At 41.2% G+C, this 24,868-nt stretch overlaps 1 protein-coding gene across 9 annotated transcripts in view; it reads left to right on the top strand.

Annotated features, from left to right (window-relative positions):
- ARID1B (AT-rich interaction domain 1B) overlaps window positions 1-24,868 on the top strand; it is a 417,978-nt gene that overhangs the window by 29,107 nt on the left and 364,003 nt on the right. For all 9 annotated transcript variants that reach the window (XM_058534096.1, XM_058534092.1, XM_058534093.1 and 6 more), the window contains exon 2: window positions 21,079-21,273. In XM_058534096.1, coding sequence (XP_058390079.1) covers window positions 21,079-21,273 — 195 coding nt within the window. The remainder of the gene's footprint in view (window positions 1-21,078; window positions 21,274-24,868) is intronic.

Here is a 24,868-nt window from a genome sequence, read left to right as displayed (position 1 = left end):
AATAAGGTTGGTGCTTATTCTGTGCATCAAGCTATCGCATAAAGGCTCTGTGTTTGGGCTCTGGATGATGAACGGCGTCATGCCATTACTGACCTCCTGACTGTAAAGAAATCGGCGCGTGAGACCCACAGTGAGTCTTTTGGTCTTTGCTTCAGATGCTTTCTGAAAGATGTGGTCGTTTTGTGCACAGGATGTTATCATGGGGCATTGACATTTTCCTGATCTTGAAACCTATGTATAAATTCAGCTGCCTTTCTCTTTAAAAAGAAATTTTATAGTTGTGAAATTTTAGCCCTATTTTAGTTTTGAAATCCAGATGAAAAATCATCCCTGGAGTGTTCCTTCACTGTTGCAGTATAATCTTTTCATATGATACCTCATTTAGTTGGAAACAAATTAGTAACTATGCATGCTTAAAGGAAGCAATTTAATAAACAGGATTTTAGAGAAACCTAATCAGAATTGTAAAATGATACGGGCGAATCAGCTGCATTCTACAGAATTACTAGGCTGGATGTAGCTTTTAGATAAATAGATAGTGTGGGCAAATCTGAGGCTTCTGTACCACTGTTGTCAAGAGCATTTAAAAATTTGCCTTTCTCACTTAAAAAAAAAAAAAGAGAGGAGGGGAACTCCCTTTTCTGTTAAGTTTATTGGTTCATTCAAAAATGATTCAGAAATATCTTTCTCAGATCACTTGGGCTGAGGCCAACCAGACAATGGAGCTGGCTATCGCAGTGATATGGTCTCTCAAATTAGGTTCAGCAGGCTGGGCAAGGCCAGCTGTTTGGAGAGGGTAGGGTGTATTATGTGGTCAGGTAGCATGAAAAAGGCAAAGAGCTGCAGCCTGAAACTTGAGGATTTAAGCAATCATCTGGAAAACCTTTACGGCTAATAGCCAAGGAATAGGATTCTGGAGTGAGGTGAAGGCTGGTGGGTGACACGGGCTCTACCTCGTAGACCTTAGGCCTTTCCATATGAGGGATAGGCAATGAGAAGTGAACAGCTCCTATTTTAAATCATTTATATCCCTTGTCAGCATATATGCATGACTATTAAGTAGTTGCCATTAGTTTTAACCACCAATTTTCAACTCACAATTTTGTACATATTTTCTTATGTTGGTGTCATTGCTAGTATTTCTGTTTTTTGAGTTAGACTTTTTAGGTTGACCTTTCAAGCATATTTTAATTGTCATATTTATTCAATCTAGGACATATATTGTGCTAGGTTCTGGATGTAAAAATGGAGTACCCACTTGCAAACTATTCTGTTTCATAGATAAGGAAATTCAGGCCCAGAGAAGTTGAGTAACTTGCCTCATCTCAGGTCCTTTAGCTGGTGAACTAGAACTGGATTCCTGCTCCTGTTCTTTCTCTATGACAGTGTGAGGGATGTTTTCTTTTATCTTTGTAACCTATCTTGCTGTTTAACTTGGCCTCTGCTGTTGAGACAAGCAAACAGAAAATTGGAACCAGACCTTCTAAATATTATATTAGAGGTTTCCTCAAAGGTCTCTGAGGCCACAGAAGAGGTGGCTTTTATTCTCTCTGGTGATTTCAAGACCAACGTGACAGGGAAGGTGATCCTTGAGTCAGGTTTGAAGGATGGGTAGGAGTTTGCCCAGAAGTGGGCAAACTGTACCTTCAGGGACGGGATGTTTTAAGGCTTCCTCTCAGTGAATATGTTGAAGCACCGGCACCGATACTTGGAGCAGCAATCTGCTTGTACGTGGGAGTGGGGAGGAGCTATGTGGAAAGCGTATTATTTTTACCAAGTTGTGAATTAGGTTTTTTTTGCTGCATAACAAATTGAGTGGCTTAAACCAACATATGTTTATTATCTCTGAGTTTCTGTGGGTCAGGAGTCCAGGCACAACTTAGCTGTGCCCTCCGTCCAGGGTCCCAGAGGCTACAACCAAGGAGTCAGCTGGGCTGCATTCTCATCTGGAGGCTGGACTAGGGAAGGCTCCCTCAGACGATTGGTGGCTGTATCGTAGCAGCTTGCTTCTTCAGTGCCACCATCAAAGAGAGAGTCCCTGTTACTGGGAGTCTCTAACTTCTGGGAAGGCCTGGACCTTCTTTTAAAGGGCTCACATGATTATGTCATGCCCATCCAGGACACTCTCTGATTTGATTAGCTCAGAGTCTACTGATTAGGAACTTTAATTACATCTGCAAAATGCATTCATCTTTGCTATATTCTCTGGACTAGATGCAAGTCACAGGTCTTGCCCATCCTCAAGAGGAGGGGATTGCACAAAGGAATGGATATCAGGGGGCAAGAATCCCAGGGATCCCTCTTAGAATTCAGATTATATATTACAATTCAATAAAAATAATAGTGGTGTGTCTTAGTCTTCTCCGGCTGCCGTAATAAAATACCGTAGACCAGGTGGCTTAAACAACAGAAATTTACTTCTCACAGTTCTGGAATTCTGATTTCCAAGATCAAGGTGCCAGCAAGGTAGGTTTCATTCTGAGGTCTCTTCTCTTGGCTTGCACACCTTTTTGTGTGCTCATGTGTGCTCCTCTTTGTGTGTGCAGGGAGAGAGAGAGAACGCGTTGTGGTCTCTCATCTTGTTATAAGGACATCAGACCTATCAGATTAGGGCCCACGTTTATGACCTCATTTAACCTTTGTTTAACCTGCTTAAGGGCCCTATCTCCAAATACAGTCACACTGGGGGTTAGGGCTTCAACATATGAATTGGGACACAATTCAGGTTAAGAGTCTTCTCTTCACAGCTTGTTCCTCTCAAGGGATGTTAATTGGAGTGGCTTGGAGGGGAACCCCGTGGCTATTATAGGCTTCTTGCCCAAGGAGCACCAGTCAGACCTGGGAAAATCCTGATTCTATCTTCCTGTAGTGTGCCCTTGGGCAAGTTACCTAGTCTAGGAGATGATCTCCTTCAACTAAACACAGTGGTTTGTAGTGTTAACTACTCTGCAGGACTTTTGTTAGGATTGGCCGTGTCATTTGTGAAGCACTAGCACAGTGCTCAGCTCATAGTAGGCACTCATTACATAGTGGCTGTTGTTATTATATTTGTGCCTTGATAGTTCTGTGTGTCTTCACTTTTTATTATCCGTCTTAAATGCTATGAATCCTTCCGTTTCTTCCAACTAGAAGTTGTGACCTTCAGCTGAACTCTCATAGGACTTAATTCTCCTCTCTCCTGGCGTTTAACAAACTTATTTATAGCTTGTATTATTTAAATATGTCTCTTATTTCCTCTGTTATCATGTATGTTTCTTTTTTTTTTTTTTTGTGAGGAAGATCGGCCCTGCGCTAACATCTGCCAATCCTCCTCTTTTTTGCTGAGGAAGACTGGCCCTGGGCTAACATCCGTGCCCATCTTCCTCCACTTTATATGGGATGCCGCCACAGCATGGCTTGCCAAGCGGTGTGTCGGTGCGCGCCTGGGATCCAAACCAGCAAACCCCGGGCCGCTGCAGTGGAGCGCGCGCACTTAGCCGCTGCGCCACCGGGCCGGCCCCTCATGGATGTTTCTTAAAGTCAAGGACCATCTTACGCATCTGCTTATCCTTCATGGTGCCTTGCACATTAATATTTGTTTAGTTTACACAATGTGGGGTGAATGAATGGATATGTCCTCTGACTAACTTGTTTCCTCTTTTATCTGAATCTTTGTTTCTTAACCTTTTCTATCTTGTGCCTCCTTTTGATAAACATAGACTTCCTCACACCTCTTCCACTCTTCAGATGTATCCTCCCCGAAGACCGGGCCTCCCCACCTCCCTTGAAAAGACAGAAGCTAGACTTTTCTTGCAAATCCTCAACAATTGAGATTATTTTATCAAGCTCTACTTTCATATGGTATGTTATAAATACAGTCCTTTCCCCGCTTTTCCAAATGTAAAATTATAATCCTGAATATGCATTTTCACCTGTACCCTGATGCCAGCCCCTGTTCCTGTTTACATAGCATCCCTCCTTTTTCACCTCTGAGAATTACTGCTCTGAACCATTTCTTTTTTTTTTTTTTTAAGATTCTATTTATTTATTTATTTTCCCCCCAAAGCCCCGGTAGATAGTTGTATGTCATAGCTGCACATCCTTCTAGTTGCTGTATGTGGGACAGGGCCTCAGCATGGCCGGAGAAGTGTGCGCCCGGGATCCGAACCTGGGCCGCCAGCAGCGGAGCGAGCGCACTTAACCGCTAAGCCACGGGGCTGGCCCTGCTCTGAACCATTTCTGATGTGCTGTAGAATCCTGTCGTGGGTGGTAGTGATGCTAGCATTAAATGTTTAGGTGAAGTCTCCACCCCCGGTGCACATGTATAAGAGAATTCTCTGTATTCCCTTTATTCGGTTCTTTTGTAATTAAAGGTGTTCAGTTGATAGGCATTTGAATTTGTGAACGCTATTTTCCAAAACAGTTACAGTGTGTGTAGCTTAAGGAGTGATCCTAGGCATTCATTGCTTTCACAGTGCCTTTCTTTCCAGAACTTAAAGCGCTTTGTAGACGTTCGCTTATCCACACTTAGGGCATCCCTGGGAGCCAAGTAAAAATTGGAGATGTTGCTCTTATTCTGCTGGCGAGCAGAATGTGCCCGAGAGGTCAAGGAGGGGCCGGGGCTTGTTCTGGAAAGACTTTGCCTTTATGTTGTCTAACCATGAATTTGTCATGTTAGCCTGCAGTGTGGGCGTGGGCACAATGTCCCAATTAGCTCTCTTTACCAAGCCAGCAAACAAAACACCCTTGGTCACGAGATAATAGAGCAAATTTATGAGGTGATCTTTCTTTTTAAAGGAAATCTGTGGCTGTACATAGGAATCAAAATTCAGTGTAGTGAAAGGAAGGTAAATTACATCTGGTCTCCAGAGGAGGCCTCTTTTGCATTCACAGTGACCCATTTAATAGAGGCTTTATTTGGAATTGGATTGCATTGAATGGGGATTGTTTTAAACATGTCCCCCTCTATATATACTATGGAAATTATTTTATGCTTTTGAAAACAGCTTCGTGTGGTCAGCCGTGCTTTTATGGAATGTTGAGGCTATGGGAAATGCAACTGTGTGTTGGGAGGGGGCAAGATTTAGGGGCTTTTGCAGAATTGGTCATCCTTTCTGAAAAGGCAAATTTTTTTTTTTTAATTTTATTTATTTATTTATTTTCCACCAAAGCCCCAGTAGATAGTTGTATGTCATAGCTGCACATCCTTCTAGTTACTGTATGTGGGACGCGGCCTCAGCATGGCCGGGGAAGCGGTGCGTCGGTGCGCGCCCGGGATCCCAACCTGGGCCGCCAGCAGCAGAGTGCGCGCACTTAACCCGCTAAGCCACGCCCTGAAAAGGCAAATTAATGGTAAAGAAAAAAATAGAATCTTGGACTGGTTTGATGCTTACATGGGTCCATTTGAAAATGTGAAGATTAGGTAATGTGATCTCACTTTTAATGATGATAACTTTAAAAAATTTCCTCTTTCTTCCCTTCTTCTGTACTCATCCTTTTCTTTTATGCAAAAGATACTTTTTAGCCTAATTTTTGTTAATTGATTGTGATGACAGTTTTTAGGTGAAGACTCATCAGTTACCAACAGACTATTAAATGTGAAATAGTGAGCAATAAATTAAATATAAAAAGTGTGTATCTAACAATAATAGATACTAAAATATTTTTGAAAGACTGAATGAATGTAGGCTTATGTGTGTTTTGGGTGTGCTTAAAATGGATATGTTTTGGTATCAGTCATAAACTCCTAAAATTGCTGGTTATGCCTCTTTTATTAGAAAGTGGAAGAAAGGAAGAGTGTGGGAAATTGAACTGGTTAGCAGTAGGCAAGTAGTCTGCCAGTCTACTACAGGGCTGCTCTTTTATCTTGAGATATCTGTCTATCTCAAGATATATATTTTGTAACGTAGGTTAAAATTTAACTCTAGTGGTGAATTCGTGCTTTTGCATTCTAGTTACTATTTTAAGACAGTAAAAATCCTTCATGCCCCGAACCCTAGATTTGAATGTTAATTGATTTAGCAGAAGGGTGTTGATAGTGTGATTCGCATGAAACGCTTCCAGCTTTCTCTCAGGCTGAAGGGTAAGATAGCTTCCTTGGTTTTCCTCCTTTATCCCTTTCACCCCTCACCCGTTTTTAAAATAGCAGTGCTCTTCAGACTGGCAGGATTTCGTGTTGTGACACCCTCCTCAGAAGTTATGACAGCAGGGTAATGACAGCCACTGCCTCCTGAGAATCAATCAGGCAATTAATTTTGTAAATGAAATGCTGATTATACAAAGCTTCACATGAGAGGCCCAGTGATTAAAATCAATTTAACAAATTGTTTCAGGTGGGACTTGATTAATAATTTGCCATAAATGCTAAGGATATATGACCAGCATACCTTGTTGTTACTCTCACTACCCAGCTATATATAAAAATGCCTTGTTGCTCTGATTACCCAACTAGATATAAAAATCGACAGGTAAGCTAAGCACTGTGTTATCTTCTCACAACTGGGAGAGAAGCCATATGCACAAGTGCACACACACACAATCCTTCACTCTCTAGTTGAGATAGATCTAGCCAACAAAGAAAACGGAATGTGTTACTACATTTTTGTATCATCCTAGTTTCTATTTTCCTGTGTTTTACTTAAAAAAAAAAACAGCACACTTGAGGCTGGCCCAGTGGTATAGTGGTTAAGTTCTCACGCTCAGCTTCAGCGGCTGGGGGTTCGCAGGTTTGGATTCTGGGCAGACCTACACACTGCTTGTCAAGCCATGCTGTGGCAGTGTCCCACACACAAAATAGAGGAAGATTGGCACAGATGTTAGCTCAGGGACAATCTTCACCACCAAAAAAAACTTGCTCAGACAGGTTTGGGTACAACCAAGTTAAACAGGTCTTTTTTTCTTTGTAGGACTTTTTAGATTTTTCTTATGCTAACATATATTATGAATCTTAGAGAGTGGCATGTGCTTTATAAACATATTCCATTCTTAATTACAGTAACAGCTTTAAACACAGTTTGGGAAATGATATTTTAAGAATATTAGAAATAGTGATATTATAGCATGGAATTAAAAAATGCCAGCGTTTGGAGCGTTTTAATTTGAATCCAGGAGAAGTTGCATGTGGAACAGGAGACACAGCAGGATGTCTTTCTCACCTTCATACACCAGACATTTAGTAAGTGCCTGTTACAAGCCAGAGTTTGGATCAGGTTGCATAGATTTCATGACTTATAATTGACACATCTAGGAAGGTAGCACCATATTGTTTAGGAGAGGATGGCTTGGAGAGGCAAAGGTTAAGGTACTGCGCTTGAGTTTCTTTTATTTTGGTTTTTGATTAATGAAATAATAGCAACAACGTTTGTCCACTCTCTATGAGAAGTTGGGGCTGTAAGGAGAGTTAGGATAAAAGTTGAACGTCTATTAAATAAGAGAGTCGCAGTATATGGTGGGAGCCCCGAGAAGGCAGACTGTTTTATCCATGGTACTTTGCAGGGTTAGGACGAGTTTCTTCAGTTTACAGGTAGCCAAAGGTTTGTGGGGTGCAAGGGCATTCTAGAAGGGGGGTGCCTTAGGGCATCGGCATGGGGGTGTGCAAAAGGGCCGCCATGTTCAGTGTGGGCTGAGACTTGACAGGTGGCAGGGGTGTCACCTGAAGGTGAGCCTTGGATATTTGGATGTTGAACTTGTGGGTTTTGAACTCTTTAGACCTTTTTATGGTCCTCTCCCTACCTGTTGACCCTCAGGACAGTTTATTGTCAAGATTTCTTGTCTTAACCAGAGAAGGAGAAATATCTCTAAGGGCCCACGTTCCGTTTGCTATTACCATGACAATTGGAAGGTCCGGCGCCAAGGAGGAGGGATGGTTCTAGAATGATAGAACGCTAGAACAGGAAGGACTGTAAGAGGTCATCTCTCCACCCCTCACTGTGCGTGTGAGGAGTCGTGGGGCTCAGAGGAGTGAAATTGCCCAGGAGTAATAACCTCCAGCGCTTAACTGAGCGCTTCCTGTGCGCTGGGCCCTGTTCTGAGTATTTTGTGTGTGCTGTGTTGTTAATACTTAGAACAGTGCTGTGAGGTCGGTGCTGTTATTATCCTGACTTTTCAGAGGAGGAAGCTGAAGTTCAGAGAATTTACATGATCTGCCTGAGATCGCACAGTAAGTGGCGAGCTGGGGTGCGGGCCAGGCAGCCTTAACTCCAGTGTCCGTGTACTTGACCTCGCTGCCGTGTACCGAAGCTTCCTGAGGTCGTGTGGCTGGATAGTGGGAGAGGTAGGCCCTAAGGGCCCCACGTGCCATCGCAAGCACTTAAACTGTTCATTCGCTGAGGGTATCTGAACCCTCTACTTCTCCAACCGAGGCTTTGTCAACCACAGTTTTGGGATATTTGTACTGAGATTTAAAAAATCCTGGGTATGTTTTCATTTGGGTAGTTGCTTTCCTTATTTTAAACCAGAGAACCTGACCTGCCCTCGAGGCACTGCTAGGGGCCAGGTCTGTTTACATCCTTCATAGGGAGGAGGAGGGTGCAGGGTCACACAGGAAAAGTGGCGATTATAAACAAGTCAGGGAGAGTTCTGGGCTGAAAGATGGCACATTTCACATCTTGAAGGGCTGATTTGAGATCTTTTAAAAAGCACAGTGAAAAACTCATTAGCTTCATTACATCTTGAGGGTTGAGGGTGATAACCTGAAAAGATGATTCGTGGGAAAGAGTCTCTACCAGAGCAGGGTTTTAACTCGGAAGATCTTTTTTTTTTTTAATTAAAAAAAATTTTTGTGGAATGGAAGCTTCCTAGGAATTTTTTTTAAAACGTATTTAAAAATATATATTCAATATGTGTTTTGCCAACTGCAGTACTTTTAGGAAGAAGACTGTAACCTCCACCCTCTTCCCCAGTTATGCCTTATCACGTGCACTGCTTTTTTCTGTCTCTGCTCTCTCTCCTAGTTTTTTGACTCTTCTAGTTCTTCGTGTTTCTTTTCCCCTATTTTCCTCCCTACACCACCCCTGCCCTTAGGTTTTAAGCCTGCGGGAGGCCCATGGGCCTCGTGGTCTGGGGTGGCTCTCGGTCCTGAGAAGCTGCAGACCCCCCTGCAGACGTGAGGGAGTGATTATTAGTTTTCAGTTATCCTTGTTCTGTGTTTTTGCCCTTTTTTTAGCTTTTTTTTTTGAAATAATTTCAAATTTATAGGAAAGTCGCAAGAATAGTGCAGAGAAATCCCATATACCTTGTACTCTGATACATCAAGTTTTAACATCTTGCTGCATTTACTTTATCTGTTTATCTACTCACCTACCTACCTGTCTGTCGTGTATTTTCTCAGAATCCTACATCCTGCCCCTTTACTCCTTAGTGTTTTCCGGGAACAAGGTTACTCTTTCCCATCGCTCAGTGCATTATCACTGTCAGGATGTTTAACTTCGAGGCGGTACTTGAACCTCCAGTCTATATTCTGATTTTGTCCACTGCCCTAACAGCATCTGTATAGTGATCCTCTTTCCTTCAGCGTGAGATCGGCCTAGGCCTTATGTATTGCATTCAGGTGCCGTGCGTTTTTCAGTCTATACGATTTGACTGTATATTAGTCATGTTACCTTTTTTATCTTTGAACAGTCACATTACAGTGTGCGTCGGTGTATGCTTTCACTTCATGATGGCTCTGATAAAGCAGATCTTTAATGGGGCTGTGTTTCTGAAAAGCGTCTTTCCACCAGGGCCCGAAGCCTGTGTATCAGCACAGCAGGCCCTCTATTTCCAGGGATAGGTCAGGCAAGTGGTAACGTTCATAATATTTTTTACTGGCATTTTCTTGAATGCAACTTTAAACTTGTTAATTTTAAAAAATTAATAAAATAGTTTGAAAGAGGTGTGATGGCAACCATGGAGATTGCTGGGGACTTCAGTAAGTTCCCTGTTGGTCTTGAGGGTACCGCTCTGATACGTCTTAGGGATTGTTATCCATGCAGATCACACACCAGCAGCTTTGGAATGAATGTGTCTTTGAGGGAGGTATTATCTTCACTTGAAAGATGGGACAGCTGAGGCTCAGAGCACTGGAATAATTTACCCAACATTTCATGGCTGGTCAGAAGCAGGAGACCGCTATGAACCCAGGTCCACTCGATGTCAGACATTATACTCTTTCCGTTGTACTAGAGATAGCAGATTGGTTTCTGCTTGTTTGCAAAATCTGATAATTGGTAGTGGCTGTCTGCAACTCCACAGGGTGAAAGATTCAGAGGCTCACTGGATTTCAGGAAAACGAATGCTAGGATTGATTAGCAATGTCTGTCTTCTGCACATTGGTGGAGGGATGCAGGTTTTTGTGATTATTATTAATAGTGATTATTCTGGAATATACCTCCATGTAATAATGATGATGATAAAATCTATCCCTATTAAAAGCTTGTTATGTGCCAAGAACTTGACTATATTATCTCCAATTCTATAACAACTCTAGAGTGATAGAGGTAGTGTTCTTGGTGTACAGATGAGTTACCTTAGATGCAGAGAAGTTAAGTGGTGACCCTCAGCATCACACAGCTAAAAGGTGGTGGGGCTGAAATCTGACATATTCTCACAAAAGCTTCCTTTCTTGATCTAAATCTGTCTTTATATGGGAAATATACCATATTATTCCTCTTCCTTAAACAAGAGCCTGCTACTAGGTTGTCAGTAGTGACACATGAATGTGAACAATATTGCACTCTTAGAGATCTAAATTTTAGAAATTGTTTTACAGTTTTACAGTGTTTTTGGCTGGTGAGAATAACAAATCTCAGGGCACATAGAAATATATTCCATTACTATTTTGATATTCCTTTTAGATCTAATTTACTTTTGAAATAAAAAAATATATACTTTAGTTTGTTCATAAAATTATTACATTTGCTAAATTAAATTTAAAAGTACAGTTCAGTCAGACAATAATTTACTCACTGAATTGACTTACAAGCTGCTGAGCTTGGGGGATTAGGCAAATACTAGGTTTTGCCAATTTATAAAAATCAGGCAACAACTAGAGAACCAAAGCAGTCTTATTTTCTGGACTTATTCTGTGGTACCTAGACGATAGCTATAAATGGATTTAATGTTTGTCTTCTCCAATTCTCCTCCTGTTCCTGTGGGACAGTCTAGGTGGGGAGACAGACATTTATCAAGTAGTCACACAAATAAATATTCTTGTAGACTTTGATGAGTGCTCTGAAGGGAAAGCACAGGGGTCCTTTTCTGAGAGGATCCTGGCCCATTCTGGTGTTCAGGGAGGGCATCTCTGAGGACAGGGCAGTAGCACTGTGTTCTGCTGGAGAGCAGAGCTCCTTCTATGTGGAGGGAAAGTAAGTGGTTTCTTTAGAGTCCCACAGAGGCCAGTCTGGTCCGAGGGGGAGATTTCCTGCTGGCAGCAATGGTGGGTCCAGCTGCCCGGACTTGCTGAGGGGTAGGCTGTGGTGGAGAGGGAGAGGATGGAGTCAGGGTGCCTCCCTGGACTCTCACTTGTACATCTGGATGAGGGGTGTCTCTCACTGAGATCAGAAACAGGTGGAGAGGATCCTAGGCATCCAGGCAGGAATGTTGGGTGTCAGTTGGGTAGAGAGCCCTGGGGCTCAGAGAAACCAGCCATGGGAGACACACTGGGGGACACAGGCCTAAGGAGGTAATGGAAGCTGTGACTTCTATGAACTTGTGGAAGGTCAAGCTTTGCCTGCAATGATGCACGATTCTTTACCTCTTGTACCTATTGGCATCTAGAGGCCTGCATTCTAGTTAGAGCTCTACTGTTTAATTGGCCATGTGTTATGGAAGTCACTGCTTTTTCTATTCAACAAATGTTAATCATGCCAGGCATGGTACCAAGTGCTAGGTATGCAAAGATGAGTAAGACAAAATTTCCACCTTTAACTAATGTTGGGGAGACAAGAAAAAAAATAGATTGAATTATTGAGTGATTTTGCTCTGACTTCAATTCACTAATTTATTAAGAGGAAAAGAAAAAAGATTTGGGAAGCTCTTACTATGTGATAAATCCTGTAATACCTCATTTAATCCCCCAGCAGCACAAGAGGTGAACATGACTGCACTCTGTTAAATGTGAGCCTGAGTTTACGTAGCTAATGAGCAGTACAGGCAGGATTCACATCCAGTTTTGTCTGACTCTAACCCCCTGGCTTTCCCTATACCCTTTTGTCTTGAATTCTAAGTGTTTTTGTAAACTTTGGACTATTTATTTTATATATTAGAAAAGATGGAGGAATTTGAAGTGGGCAAGAGGTCGTCACCCAAAGGCAGGTATGGACTTGGACTGCATTATGAGCGTAGTGAGTAAATTGGAAGAGTGCTGTGGACCAGGGGAAGGGATTGTCCTAAGGGTTCTAATGAAGACCTTCCTCCAAGAATGCTGATGCCTGGATTTATGTCAGTCCTTATGAATGGCACTAGTGGTTAGCCCAAGGCTCTGTCCTCTGCCTTGACCTCTTCAGTATTTTTATCAGTGACATGGATGAAGACATGAATGAAATAGCTGCTGATTTAACTAGTGGTTGATGTCAAGATTGGAAATGCAGTCAATGTGTTAGATGTCAGGCTAGAACGGTGCCTAGAAATAAGCAAAATGAAAATAAGCAGAGGTAAAGACAAACCTCTGCCACTAGAATGAACTAACCAGCTATATAATGGGAGATGGGGGAGGTGGGGTTTAATCACAGCTGATGGGAGGGGGCTGCCAAAGGAGCCCAGAGAGCTGAGGCCACATTAGCACCAATGAGGGACAGAAAAAAGGAAGCAAGTTCCTTCCCATAATACCTTAAGTGTTAAGAGGACTAAGATTTGGCATATTTTGATTAGAAAAGGGAAATAGATATAGCTATCTTCAAATATTCTGCAAAAGGACCATGGTAAAACCCATGGATGTAAATTACAAGGCACAGATTTTTGTTACATAGGAGGAGGAAATTCATAACATTCATGGTTGTAGACACTTTCAGGGGATTCATACATCCGTTGTGTGTGGGCCAGTGAGGTTCTTTTCGGTTCTAAGATTCTGTGTTTTGTTGCTGAGTCCTTTATGAGGCTGTCTTAAGAATTGTGATCAGGGGCCTGGTGGCGTAGCGGTTAAGTTCGCGTGTTCCGCTTCGGCAGCCCGGGGTTCGCCGGTTCAGATCCTGTGCACCGACCTTCTCACCGCTCATCGAGCCGTGCTGAGGCGGCATCCCACATAGAAGAGCTACAACTCTACAACTACGATACACAACTATGCGCTGGGGCTTTGGGGAGAAAAAAAGAAAAAGAGGAAGATTGGTAACAGATGGTAGCATAGGGCCAATCTTGCTCAAAGAAAGGGAATTGTGATCAAATGAAAATGTATTAAAGTGCTTTGGAAATGCATGGTAGATGTTGGTCATTATGGGATAATGCAGGTCAGGAGGGTCTTTGGATGGGTTTTTAGAGAATATTCCATGAACCTCTGAAGCTATATGCTAAATTTGGGATTATAGACGTCATGGATGCATTTTTTTTTTTTTGAGTATCCCTGGGAGTTAAGAATAAGAATCACAGTTTCTAATTATTACTTTTCATTGGTAGTTTATGGAGTTACTTTATACATAGGTAATAACATTAATGTTTTATGGCTAATCTTAATAATTCTGAAAAATAAAAATCCAGTGGTATTTTAGATTTGGGAGAAAATTTAAAATGTAATCAGGAAAAAATATTTGTCTTCTTCTGTTTAATGATAATGTACATGTGGAAAACAAACACTTCTTTATTTAAAATTACATATCAAAACATTTATTTCAGATGAAAAGTACACAAATAAAAATTACCTAAAATCCCATTTTTACAAAAATCTTTTCTCATCTCCTTGCCCTCTTCCTTCAAATTTCATTCCATGGTTCCACAAAAATATATTCTCTGTATATTCTTGTAACTTGTTCTCTGTAACTTGCCTTAAGGAAACCAAACCCAATAATATTGACAATGGTTATCTTTCCAAGTCGGTTTATGAGTATTTTGGTCCCCCCTGCCCCTCCTGCCACACTGAGAATGGCATCATGGTTAGAGACCACCAATAATTTGATGAGTCTTGGAGCCAGGAACAAAACAGCCTTTTCTCCCTTGATACCTTAGAATTCCACTTCTTGATCTTTCTTATACCGTTGTAGAATGTGGCAAATATTCCTGTATGGACAAAAGAAGAACTTACAGAATGTTGATACCCAAATTTGAAGTTTCAGTGTTTTAGTTCAAGTCTTAGTAAACAGGTACTATTTTGTCACTTGTACAAGTAAAAGACAAAATGGTTTTAGATGCTGGGCAGCATCCTTTTCTACTTCAGTGTCATGGTCATACACAGATGCGCAATGCAGTAGAAGGAACTGTGGCCCTGAGTCAGGAAATTTGTGTTCTAGTCTCAGCTCTGTACTAACTAGTAGTGCAACCCTGGGCAAGTCCCCACAACTCCCAGCCCCGTGATGTCATTTGAGGCCAGGGAGTTTCTTTGATAATTGGATTCTGTGGTAGTGATGACAGTGGTAACTGAGAATCTTGGTATTTTCTGGCTTGAAGAGGAATATGCACGCTTTATGAAATGAGGGAAGAGTCTCTAGTGTCCTGCTCCTATTTTAATGCCGTTAGGAGAACTTGACTACGAATGTCGCATCATATATTGTCATGGACTTTACCTGTGTCTTCTGTGTATGTACAGAACCGATGCAGAAATTGGTTAGTGATTTTTCCTTTTCGTTTTCAAGAACATTTTACTGTATGTGTGATCAGTCATCATTCCCAAGGAGGTACTGAGTCACAACAGTCATCTAAGTCATTTGTGCTGGATGCTAAGTGAGACATAAAAAAGTGCAAAGCATGGGCATTGCCATTTTAGTCTACTTAGGAGGTAAGAAATAACACATGAAAAATGAAAAAATCATACAAGAGTTAAATAATAATACAAGACAGCTCAGAAGTCTGTTACTAGCAGCATAGGAGAGATTCTGGGCAGATCCCATGGATAGTCAGTGTTCCTGGGGTGCAGGGAAGGGGGGAAGCTCTGCAGTCCTTGAACCTGGACTCGAGTAAGCTTGGTTTTAGACAAGCAGAGAGGGATCAGGAGCGTCCTAGGAATGAGGACTAGCAGCTCTTCCCTGCTTGTCTGTGCTGTAAATGGGAGTGTGGGTGCGGGGACGGAGGAGGACGAATGCGGGACAGCTGTGTCCCAACCACCCCCACTCCACAGAAAGCCATAGTCATGTTTGCAGCATGCCTGGGAACAAAAACAGAGGCACGTAGGGTTATATTTAGACATCATCACAGAAAAGCAGACATAGATTGCTTCACGTACAACAGCTGCTGCTTACAGGTCACGATGGCCAGCTCTGATCATCATCAGCCTGGTTTTCGCATAGCTGTAATTCATGCACATCACTCTTAAACATTTGATGTTGTTTTGTATGTGCTTTTCCGTCTCTGTCTCTTCCGCTATGCTGATGTGTTATGGCTCGTTCGCACATTCTATAATAGTTGAATAGTTGGGTTGTTTCAGTTTTCTGCTTTGAACAATTAGTACGTGGCTCTGAGGTCCTTTATAGTTCTCACTAATTTGATTTTCACAATAATTGTGACGTAGGTATTATTTTTCCCATTGAATGAGTAAGAAAACTAAGAAATAAGCAGTGTATTCAGGGTCACACAGTGGTGGGAAGTGGTGGGATGAGGGTGTGGACCCACTCTGAACCCAGAGCCCATGCGCCCCGCTGGACCATGCTGGCTCCCTGCACTGTTAGAAATCTTGTAGCTGCAGACCCATTTGGATCAATAGCACCCCTGCCCCATTTGAGAGAGAGTGTTCGAGTTGGAACAAGATATAATTTTCAAAGCTTTCGTTTAAAGCTTATTGTCATATTATCCTTCAGAAAGAGTTTTATCACTACTTTATACCTACTAGTTCAAATACTCGTTTACTGACATTGGGTGTCATTATTTTTGCCATTTTGTAGGTGATGGAATATTACTTTAAAAGTTTTCTTTAGTTACTGGTAAAATAGAACATTTTCCCAAATAATGATTCAAAAGGGGAAGAGTTTCTTTCTTTCTCTGAACTCTTGTTTAATCCAGATATATTGATATGATTATAGATCAAGATGTGATAGTTTCTTTCTGTGGGTTTTTGCAATGCATTTCTTAGATTTGTGGTTTAAGGAATTAGGCTGAAAAAATTGTGAAATATTATATTCCTAAAGAAACTACTAATAAACTATCTCCTTAACTTGATGCTTAGGAGTAAATACAATTACACAGATATCTTTATTATAAATACATGTGTAGGCATACTCTGAAAGAGTGGTACTGAAGGAGTGTCTAAAAGCATCAAGTATATCTAAAGTGTACTAAAAGTGTAGAACCAAAAGTGAGTTGTTCTTTAACTTGGATAATCTTTAAAAAGGTATTGGATTCTCATGCCAGCCTCTGAAAACCTCTTTAACCTATAGTACAGCCTTAACTGTGCTACCAAATGTACCTAGAATCTACATTCAAATATGTGTATTTTTATTTTGGTGAGGAAGATTGGCCCTGAGCTAACATCTGTTGCCAGTCTTCCTCTTTTTGCTTGAGGAAGATTGTCCCTAAGCTAACGTCTGTGCCCATCTTCTTCTATTTTATATGTAGGATGCCACCACAGCATGGCTTGACAAGTGGTGCATAGGTCCGCACCTAGGATCCGAACCTGTGAACCCTGGGCTGCTGAAGTGGAGCATGAACTTAACCACTATGCCACCGGGCCGGCCCCTCAAATATATATTTTAAAAATATACATTGTACTCCTTATTTAGTAGTTGTGGGGATGGGAAACCTGAGGCTTTTAGAGACGTAGGCAGGCATCAGTGGCAGCTTCCTACAAGGAGATCCGAAAGAGAGAGAGAGAGGGAGGGAGGGAGGGCGCTCGTGCGTGTGTGCGTGTGTGTGATGTACAACTCATATGTACATATATATCCAAAAGCTTATATGAATAAGGGGGAGTTACAAGAGAGCGTTATCAACTAATAAAACTGCGTTAGAATCTGAGTAACTACACCTAGACTAGTTATGTTGGGAGCTCTTTGAAAATGGGAGGTACATGTTGTAGCTTTCAAAGCACTTGTTAAATTTTATGGAATTGAAGCCCCAACGGCAGCAGTTGGGGAATGACATCTAGAAAGGAAAAACATGTTTGTAGTAACATGTTTAGAGAAGTATCTGAGGGCTGTTCTTAGTGTAGGTGATGTCTCTGATACAGCATAAATTTTATGTGAGAAATGAAAATGGTGATACTCTGGAGTTTATCAATAGAAGGATAGATGATAAACATAAAATTGTTGCAGGTTAGATGTGAATATGAGAAGCAACTTGGCCTTGATGTCTTTTGGAAAAGTCTTAGGTTTGATTTGGTCTTTGGTCTCTTTAAGGAGATTGTAGTAAAAAGCAGGGGATGGGATTCTGCACTTGTACATATTTAGTGTTAAAAATAGCAAGAGTACACAGCGGGGTGAATTTGGATTGTGGATGAATATTTAATAAGAGGCCATAAGGAGAGAAGGTTAAAATTAAACAATTTGCACTGTATAAGTATCTGTTTTCATATCTGAAGTCTCACTGAAAGGTATTTGATGCATTTTGAGAGGTACAGATAATCTGTGTATTTCACGCTTTCGATTTTCAGAAATCGCAGGGTTAAGCTAACATTTTTGACATGGGTGCAAATTAACTGAATTTTAAGTAGGACTGTCAGAGTTTATGGCACTGATGAGACAGATAATAAAAAACAATTTTAGTCACTGATAAGATGATTTTGCTGCACTGTTATCTATAACATTAAAATATAGACATTCCAATCATTTTCCCATTTTAAATTTCTGCTTTAATTAAGCCAGTTTTGGTCGTGCACTATTTAAAGTGAAATAAGTAGACCTTTGCTATGCCCTGGCTAATCCAGATTGAATGTGGAGATAGGGCTGCCTCAGGGCCCCGTATTGGAAATTTACCCTGAAATCTGATTTATTCAGCCTCTCTGTGAGCCCTTAATTCGCTCTGCGGATTCTGAAATCACCAGCTCAGCCTAATTTTCACACTTCCATGGAAAGTTTTATTTTATCTTTTGAAAGAACGTGTGGAAAATAATTACATTTTGCTTTTCTTAGGCATAAATTCTAATTTAAATCATTCTGGGAAAACACAATTCTTGGTCCTCGATTTTGTATTGCAACATAGCAGCTTATATGTTTGTATGTTGAACTGTGAAGTCAGCACAGGTTGTGTAACATCGGTGTATTGTTTGAGCAATTCCTGTCATTGTAAGTGCAAAATTCTTCTTGACTGGTGAAAGTAGCACAGTTAAAATTCCATGAAATTGTGAATTCTGAGCAGAACTGTTTGGCCTACACGTATTTTCATTCAGGTGAGATTGGTTCCTGGCAGATTCCTCTGAATCCCACAGGACTAGGCTTCCCTATAGGAAGGCTTTGTGAAAACCCCTCACAGACCCGATGAGATGGTCCTTCCTCACGGTGCCTTGTATGTCCGGTTAGCATGCCTACTGCATTGCACTGTAATCTCCGTTAAGCCTGTCCCCTTCAGTGAATTGTTCATTTCTCCAGGATAGCCACTGATGCTGGTTCATTTTTCTGCCTCTAGTACCTGGCACAGTGCACACAGTAGTTACTTAGTAAATGTGTGGTGAATGGATTAATCAAGTCATTAAAATGAACACCAGGGTAACCCTCAGAGGGAAGAAGAGCAAAGGCCACCTGCAGTCTTGGAGTGGGGTATAGGTGGGAGGGAGGCCTGGCAGCTCTTGGAGCTTCCTCAACTGGGGTTTTGGGGCTAAACTCTGGCTTCCCCTCACCTGCCATTCATGCCTCAGTTCCCTGTCTTCCAGTTTCTGCCCTCCCCTCTGTGATGAGACCGCCCTTGCCAAACTCAGCCGTTACCTCCTAGTCATCAAGGATAGCAGAAGCTTTTAGCCCTCACCTGTCGCACACCTGGGCTGCACTTGGCATGCCTGTTTTGTTGCTACGCATGACTCCCTTCCTTCCGTAACACGACTCCCTTCCTTCCGTAACACCATCCTCGCTAGAATCTCTAACTACAGTTTTTGACCATTGTTTTGGCTTCTTTGTCTGCTCCTTCCCCCCCTTTCCCTTAAGTGGTGATATTTTCTAGAGTTTTGTCCTCTACCCGTTGTGCTCTTTTCATATATTCTTCCTGGATAAAGTTCTTGAGGTTTTACATCCTTCTTATTGATTAATTCATCCAGTATTTATTGAACATTTTCTTATGTGCCAAGTGCATTATTTGACTTATGTCCTGAAGATATAATAGTGAGTAAAACAGAAAAATCGCTGCCCTCCAGGAGCATATAGTATCCTCTCTGTGCTGACGCCCCTATTTATTATTCTAGGTCAGACCTTACTCCCTGAGCTGCAAACTCGTTGTGTATCTTCCTTCTGGATAGTTTCCCCTGGATTTCCTATAGGGACCTCAAATTTAATAGAAATCTGCAGGCTCCCCCTGACTCCCCGACTCTGGGGAGAGGGTTGATCTGCTTCTGTCCCTGCACACTCATCTCAGTTGGTGTCTCATCGTCTAAGCCACCCTTGACTCCTGTCTTCCATCAGTCACTCAGTCTCCGAGTTGTGCTGCATTTCCATCCTGTTAATTGAATCTGGGCTTTCTTTCTGCCACCGCTGCTACCAGTTGAGGACCTCAGCTCACCTGCTGCTGCGCTAGCCCCCCTGGCCCCAGTCAGCTGCCTGAGGGCAGTCCTTCCGGAGGCGGATCTGACTCAAGCTCTCTGTTAAAAGCACCCAGCAGTTCATCCCCGGGAAACAATCTGAAATCTTTAAAATGACATACAAGGGGCTCGCATGTGCTGGCCTCTGCCTGCTTTAGCTTCCCTGCAAATTCCTGCTTCATGTGGCTCTAAACTACTTATGTTTCCTCATGCACACCGGGCAGCTCATCTCCCTTGAGCCTGTGCTTTATGCTGTCTCTTGTACTCTAGGCCCTCCCCACCTTGAGCCTGGCTTCTTCCCATTTATCCTGCTAATCATTAAGCTTACCCGAGAGTCCCCGTGTGCTTTCCTCAGTGTGAGCATAGAGTCTGGCATACAGTAGGGGTCAGTTTAAGAAGGAAGGAAGGACGGACGGACGGATCTGTTGGATGAGTGCTGCAGGCCTTTGAAGCGCCGTGGCAAGGGACTTCCCCACTGCTGCTTTGGTCCTTTGAAGCACCCAGGGCATGAGAGCCCGGTGGAGGCCCCAGGCTGGCTCTCCCGAATGGCCTTGGCCCTGAGGCCCGTGGGCTGACTCACCAAGCCAAAAATAAGACTCAAAGTCTAGCTTTGAACTGGTTGTGTTTGGTGAGATGCTTACTTACACAGGGACGGTGGCTTGTGACTCATAGTCTGGGTGCTTATTCATGCGCACTAGCGATGTTTGAAAATTTTTACCCTAGACATTCTATATTATCTAAAATCTATCCTTTCACTTTCTAATGAGCACTCAGATGCATTAACGTTTGATCAGGACTTGCAGACTCAGGTCTAAAATAAAGTAGATGTTCTAAGAATACTTTGAAGTCAGAAAGGGTTGCTAACCACTCAGTATACGTTGTCTTTATTACTGGTAAGTTAAAAGGAGCTGGGTGAGATTAACTATCATGCTTATTTCCTATATGCATAATAGAATTTCAGATGCAAATGTTTTTTCTCTGCTTAGGATGCAAAATCTTTCCTTATATTATTTACTCCAGACCCCTCTTGTTAAAACCTTCCTGAAAGTAAAAAATAAAATGTCTTGTATACATTTAGGTTTTTTTTTTTTTTTTAATGTTCTGGGTTTTTATTTGCCAGGTCATTGTTTTTTTTTGATTGTGATATAATTGACAGATAACATTGTTAGTTTCAGGTGTCCATAATGATTTGCTATTTGTATATATTGCATGTTTTAATATTTTCAGAAGTAAGGATAGTTGTGTTTTTAATTTATATGGTAGCATAACAGAATTTCTGCCTGTGTAAAATATAATGATTTAATAAACCTCTCTCTTGGTTTATTTCTTCACAGAGCAGCCCAATGGATCCCATGGTGATGAAGAGACCTCAGCTGTATGGGATGGGCAGTAACCCTCATTCTCAGCCGCAGCAGAGCAGCCCTTACCCAGGAGGTGCCTACGGCCCCCCAGGCCCGCAGCGGTATCCAATCAGCATCCAGGGTCGGACCCCAGGGGCCATGGGAGGGATGCAGTACCCACAGCAGCAGGTTTGTGCTAGTTTTTACTCCTCTTTCCTCCAAATTGATGATAGTTTTGTGTTGGTGTTTTACTGTCTACCTAAGATTGGTATTGAGAGAATTAGGGGGCATTTTTCTGATATTCTGCTTTTAATTTTCATAGTTTCTTGAAGTAATCACAGGTGCAACTTCTTTTCTTTCTTTTAAAAAAGGAAAAGTGATCTTAGAACAAAGTGGACAAAATACCTGTTTGGTGGAAGGCCCGTAAAGGTGTTCCTTTCCTTCCTTCCCTTCATGGGAAAGGTGATCTTTCCCATGAAGATGGCATCAACTTAAGAAAAAAATCTAGTCTCCCAAAAAGTTACTTTGCTTGTATTTCTTAAAACATTATTTCTTATGTACCTTTTGAAAAAGGTTTCTGTATTTCATATAAGAGGATTTGATGTGTATCTGTTTTCTTAGATTTTGATGAGTTTTGTGTTTTTACTTAAAGAAGACTTTTCCTGCTCTTAAAAAAAGACCCAATATTTTTGTCGTTTTTCTCTAGAATCAAATAGTTGGAGTTACCTTAAATCACATCTACCTTCTAGCAGTAGTAAACCTACAGTCTCTTGGATACCGGAGAGTATATACTCGTTATGTGGGCCTGAGGAAGCATGAAATCTGGAAGTGACTAAATTAGATTCAGACTTGTTAGGGTATTTAGTTACTAGGAACACCAGAAGGCTTATTTATAAATTCCCACATCATGCCTTAACCCTGGGGGCGCATCGGCCTGATGCTGGGTGCACTTTACTGCCTCCAGATAGGTTATTTCATGTTACCAGTAACCCATTCCAGAGTTTCTCAGTACTTTCTCTCTTCCCTATATTTGGCCAAAAATCATCTGTGGAAAAAAAAAATTGGATAGAACTTTTGTTATCTCTAAAGTGAATGTGGAGAATGAGACATTATACTTTACATGTACCATAGCTGTGTAGTAAAAGTTCACTAATGAGTTACATCTGAGCCTTTTCTTTTAGAGACTATTGTCTTTCCTTTTTTTTTTTAAATTTGTTTTGTTGAGGTCACACTGGTTTATAACATTATATAAATTTCAGGTGTACATTATTATATTTCGACTTCTGTGTAGACTGCGTCGTGTTCACCACCAAAAGTCTAGTTTCCATCCGTCACTGTACACATGCGCACCTTTACCACTTGTCTTTCCTGTTTATCTTTGTTCCTTGTTTGGCGATATTTTTATTTTAAGGTGGTTGTAAGGAAAGATAGCAGTAGCTCAGCCTTTGAATCCTAGCTGTTAGTTCCTTAAACAGCCCTTGTGAGCGTTGGAAGTCCTCACCCCTTGTTTATTAAAGATTGGCCACTTCGAATTCTAGCGGTCAGTTGCATAGTTAATTGTATTATGCATAGTAATTGTTGCATAATTAATTATATTAAAATTACTCTTAATTTTTCCAACATTACTCCTTTCTTCCAGCAATATTTTGCTGCCTAGGGTAAAAATCTCTAGTTGAGGCTGCTACCTATGAGAGGGAGATAATTTGTAAATGATTGAGAAGTGAGATGAGAGTTGTGATTTTTCTCTTTTGGCTTTAAAGCTAATTTGCCCTTAGTTGAGGGGAAGAAGGCCTGGACAGCTAGCTGCTAAAGTCCTAATTCTACCCTTTGGTGATTTCCTTTTGGGGCTGGTAGTTCTATATGATAGTCTGGCCACAGGAAGAGAGTAGAGGCAGAAAGGTAAGAAATAGCAGGACCAATGGAGAGAAATAGATGCTGACCACTCCTTGTGTCTGCACCTTGCTTTCCACGATGTTTTCTTGATGTGAAATTCGCAAGTCATTTCAAAAAGTGCTGTTCATGGCAAGCTCCTGGATGCTCCTCTGTCTTTTTCTCTGAATGAGTTAAAGTCTTATTAGAGGTTTTCAACATTGGCTTAGTTTACGATCCCAAAATGGGAATCTAACAGAGATGTGTGGAGAATGATTACCTAGGTATATGTTTTTCATTCTTTTCTTCCCCAAATGTGTAAGGCTAAAAGTAAAAGACACACACAAGTACATAGAGTAACCTCAATTTTCTTAGTTTCTTGGTGTCATTTAATCCCTGTGGCTCTTATATATTTTTGAAATCCAATAACTCTTGGATTTATTTGAAGGGACAAATTGATGAAGATTACCCACCAATTCAAATTTTTAATTAAGATTTTAGATTAGGTATTTTACTGCTAACCAAAAGAAATGCCTAATTCTAATAAAGCACAGCTCTTTCTGATAATGAGAGGAAAATAGTGTATCTGGTAAGAAACTCAGTGCCCTGGCTGTAAAGTGTCAAACTTTCATATGGAACTCATCATAATCGAGGGTTCTAAATAATCTGTATTGCTTTTTCACTCTTTCATTTAGTTATAATACAACCTTGAAATATAGTATCTTGTTTTGAAATGTAAAAGGCTAAAAATAGCTGTGAATGCATTTTTGAATGTGTGTAATATTTTAAAGGGGACACAGCTTTTATAATACCCAGTTCATGTGATCAGTTAGGTGTAGGCTAATTAATAGCTTTGAAATGGAAAAAACATACTGAAGATTTTGAGTAAAGGTTATTAGAGCGCATTTCTTTTGTTAGCTTTCATCTATGCTCTTTGGTGAGGAATTTGCAATATAATTTTGGATAGTTATACATTTGTCCACAAACAAGGTCCTGGCACAGTGATTGCCTGCTGGTCCTGTCCATCTTCTCCTAGTAATAATGTCATTGGCCAAGCGTTGTTGTAGTCACGGCTGCTAATGTTCTTCAGGGAAGAAGTTGAAAGATAATGATGGCGTTGAGTTTTTATTGAGTGGGCATCATCACCTAGGCATGACTTTGCTTTGGACGGCCTCCAAAACTTTCTGTGTTTGGTTTGTGAACCTCCAATGAGCTGAATCCAGTTCATTTAATATTGCTCGTATATGTCTACAAAGAATTAAAATGCAGAAATTCAGGTTTGTAAATTGAGCTGCCCACTTACCAGCTGAGTGGTAAGTTGTCTTTGGTCAGGGGTCACCGTTGGATTCCTGGCTGGCGTTCCACCCCTGTGACAGGAATTTTAAATGAGTATTCTGTTAGAAAGAACTGCAGTGTTTGTGTGAAATGTAACATGGATAGCATCACTGCTTACTTTTTCTCTGAGAGTCAGGAGGAACTGGCCACTGAGTGTTTGATTTTAGTATTAACTTGGTGATCCTTGATTTGCATGGTGATAATTTTGTTTTTGAAATATACTCATGACTGGTCTTTGAAGCATGACGTGATAATAGTACATCATTTTGGTATTAACTGGAACTAGATTTGTGGTCTTTCACTTGCTGATTCTCCTACATCATCAGGCAAATACATGGCTAAAAAGATTAGTTTTGCACGGTGCCCTAAAAACTAGTCTACTTGGGCTTTTATTGAGTTGAGAGGGGAAATGAATTTTCTATGCCTCTGTGGAGAATGTTCTGCCTCCAGGCTCCTGGAATTCAAACCTGGGGATGGTTAACAGAAGTACACTGGTTGGTTTCATCTTCTACAGAGCTACACAGAGGATGTATAATCTTTAAGATTGCTAGAATCCGACTCTTGTAGATTTTTTTTTTTA

Source organism: Diceros bicornis, chromosome 39 (genome assembly GCF_020826845.1).
Source record: "Diceros bicornis minor isolate mBicDic1 chromosome 39, mDicBic1.mat.cur, whole genome shotgun sequence".
NCBI classification, from domain to species: Eukaryota; Metazoa; Chordata; class Mammalia; order Perissodactyla; family Rhinocerotidae; genus Diceros; species Diceros bicornis.
The sequence above is the reverse complement of the archived record's forward strand: the minus strand, read 5'-3'. Positions and strand labels throughout refer to the sequence as shown.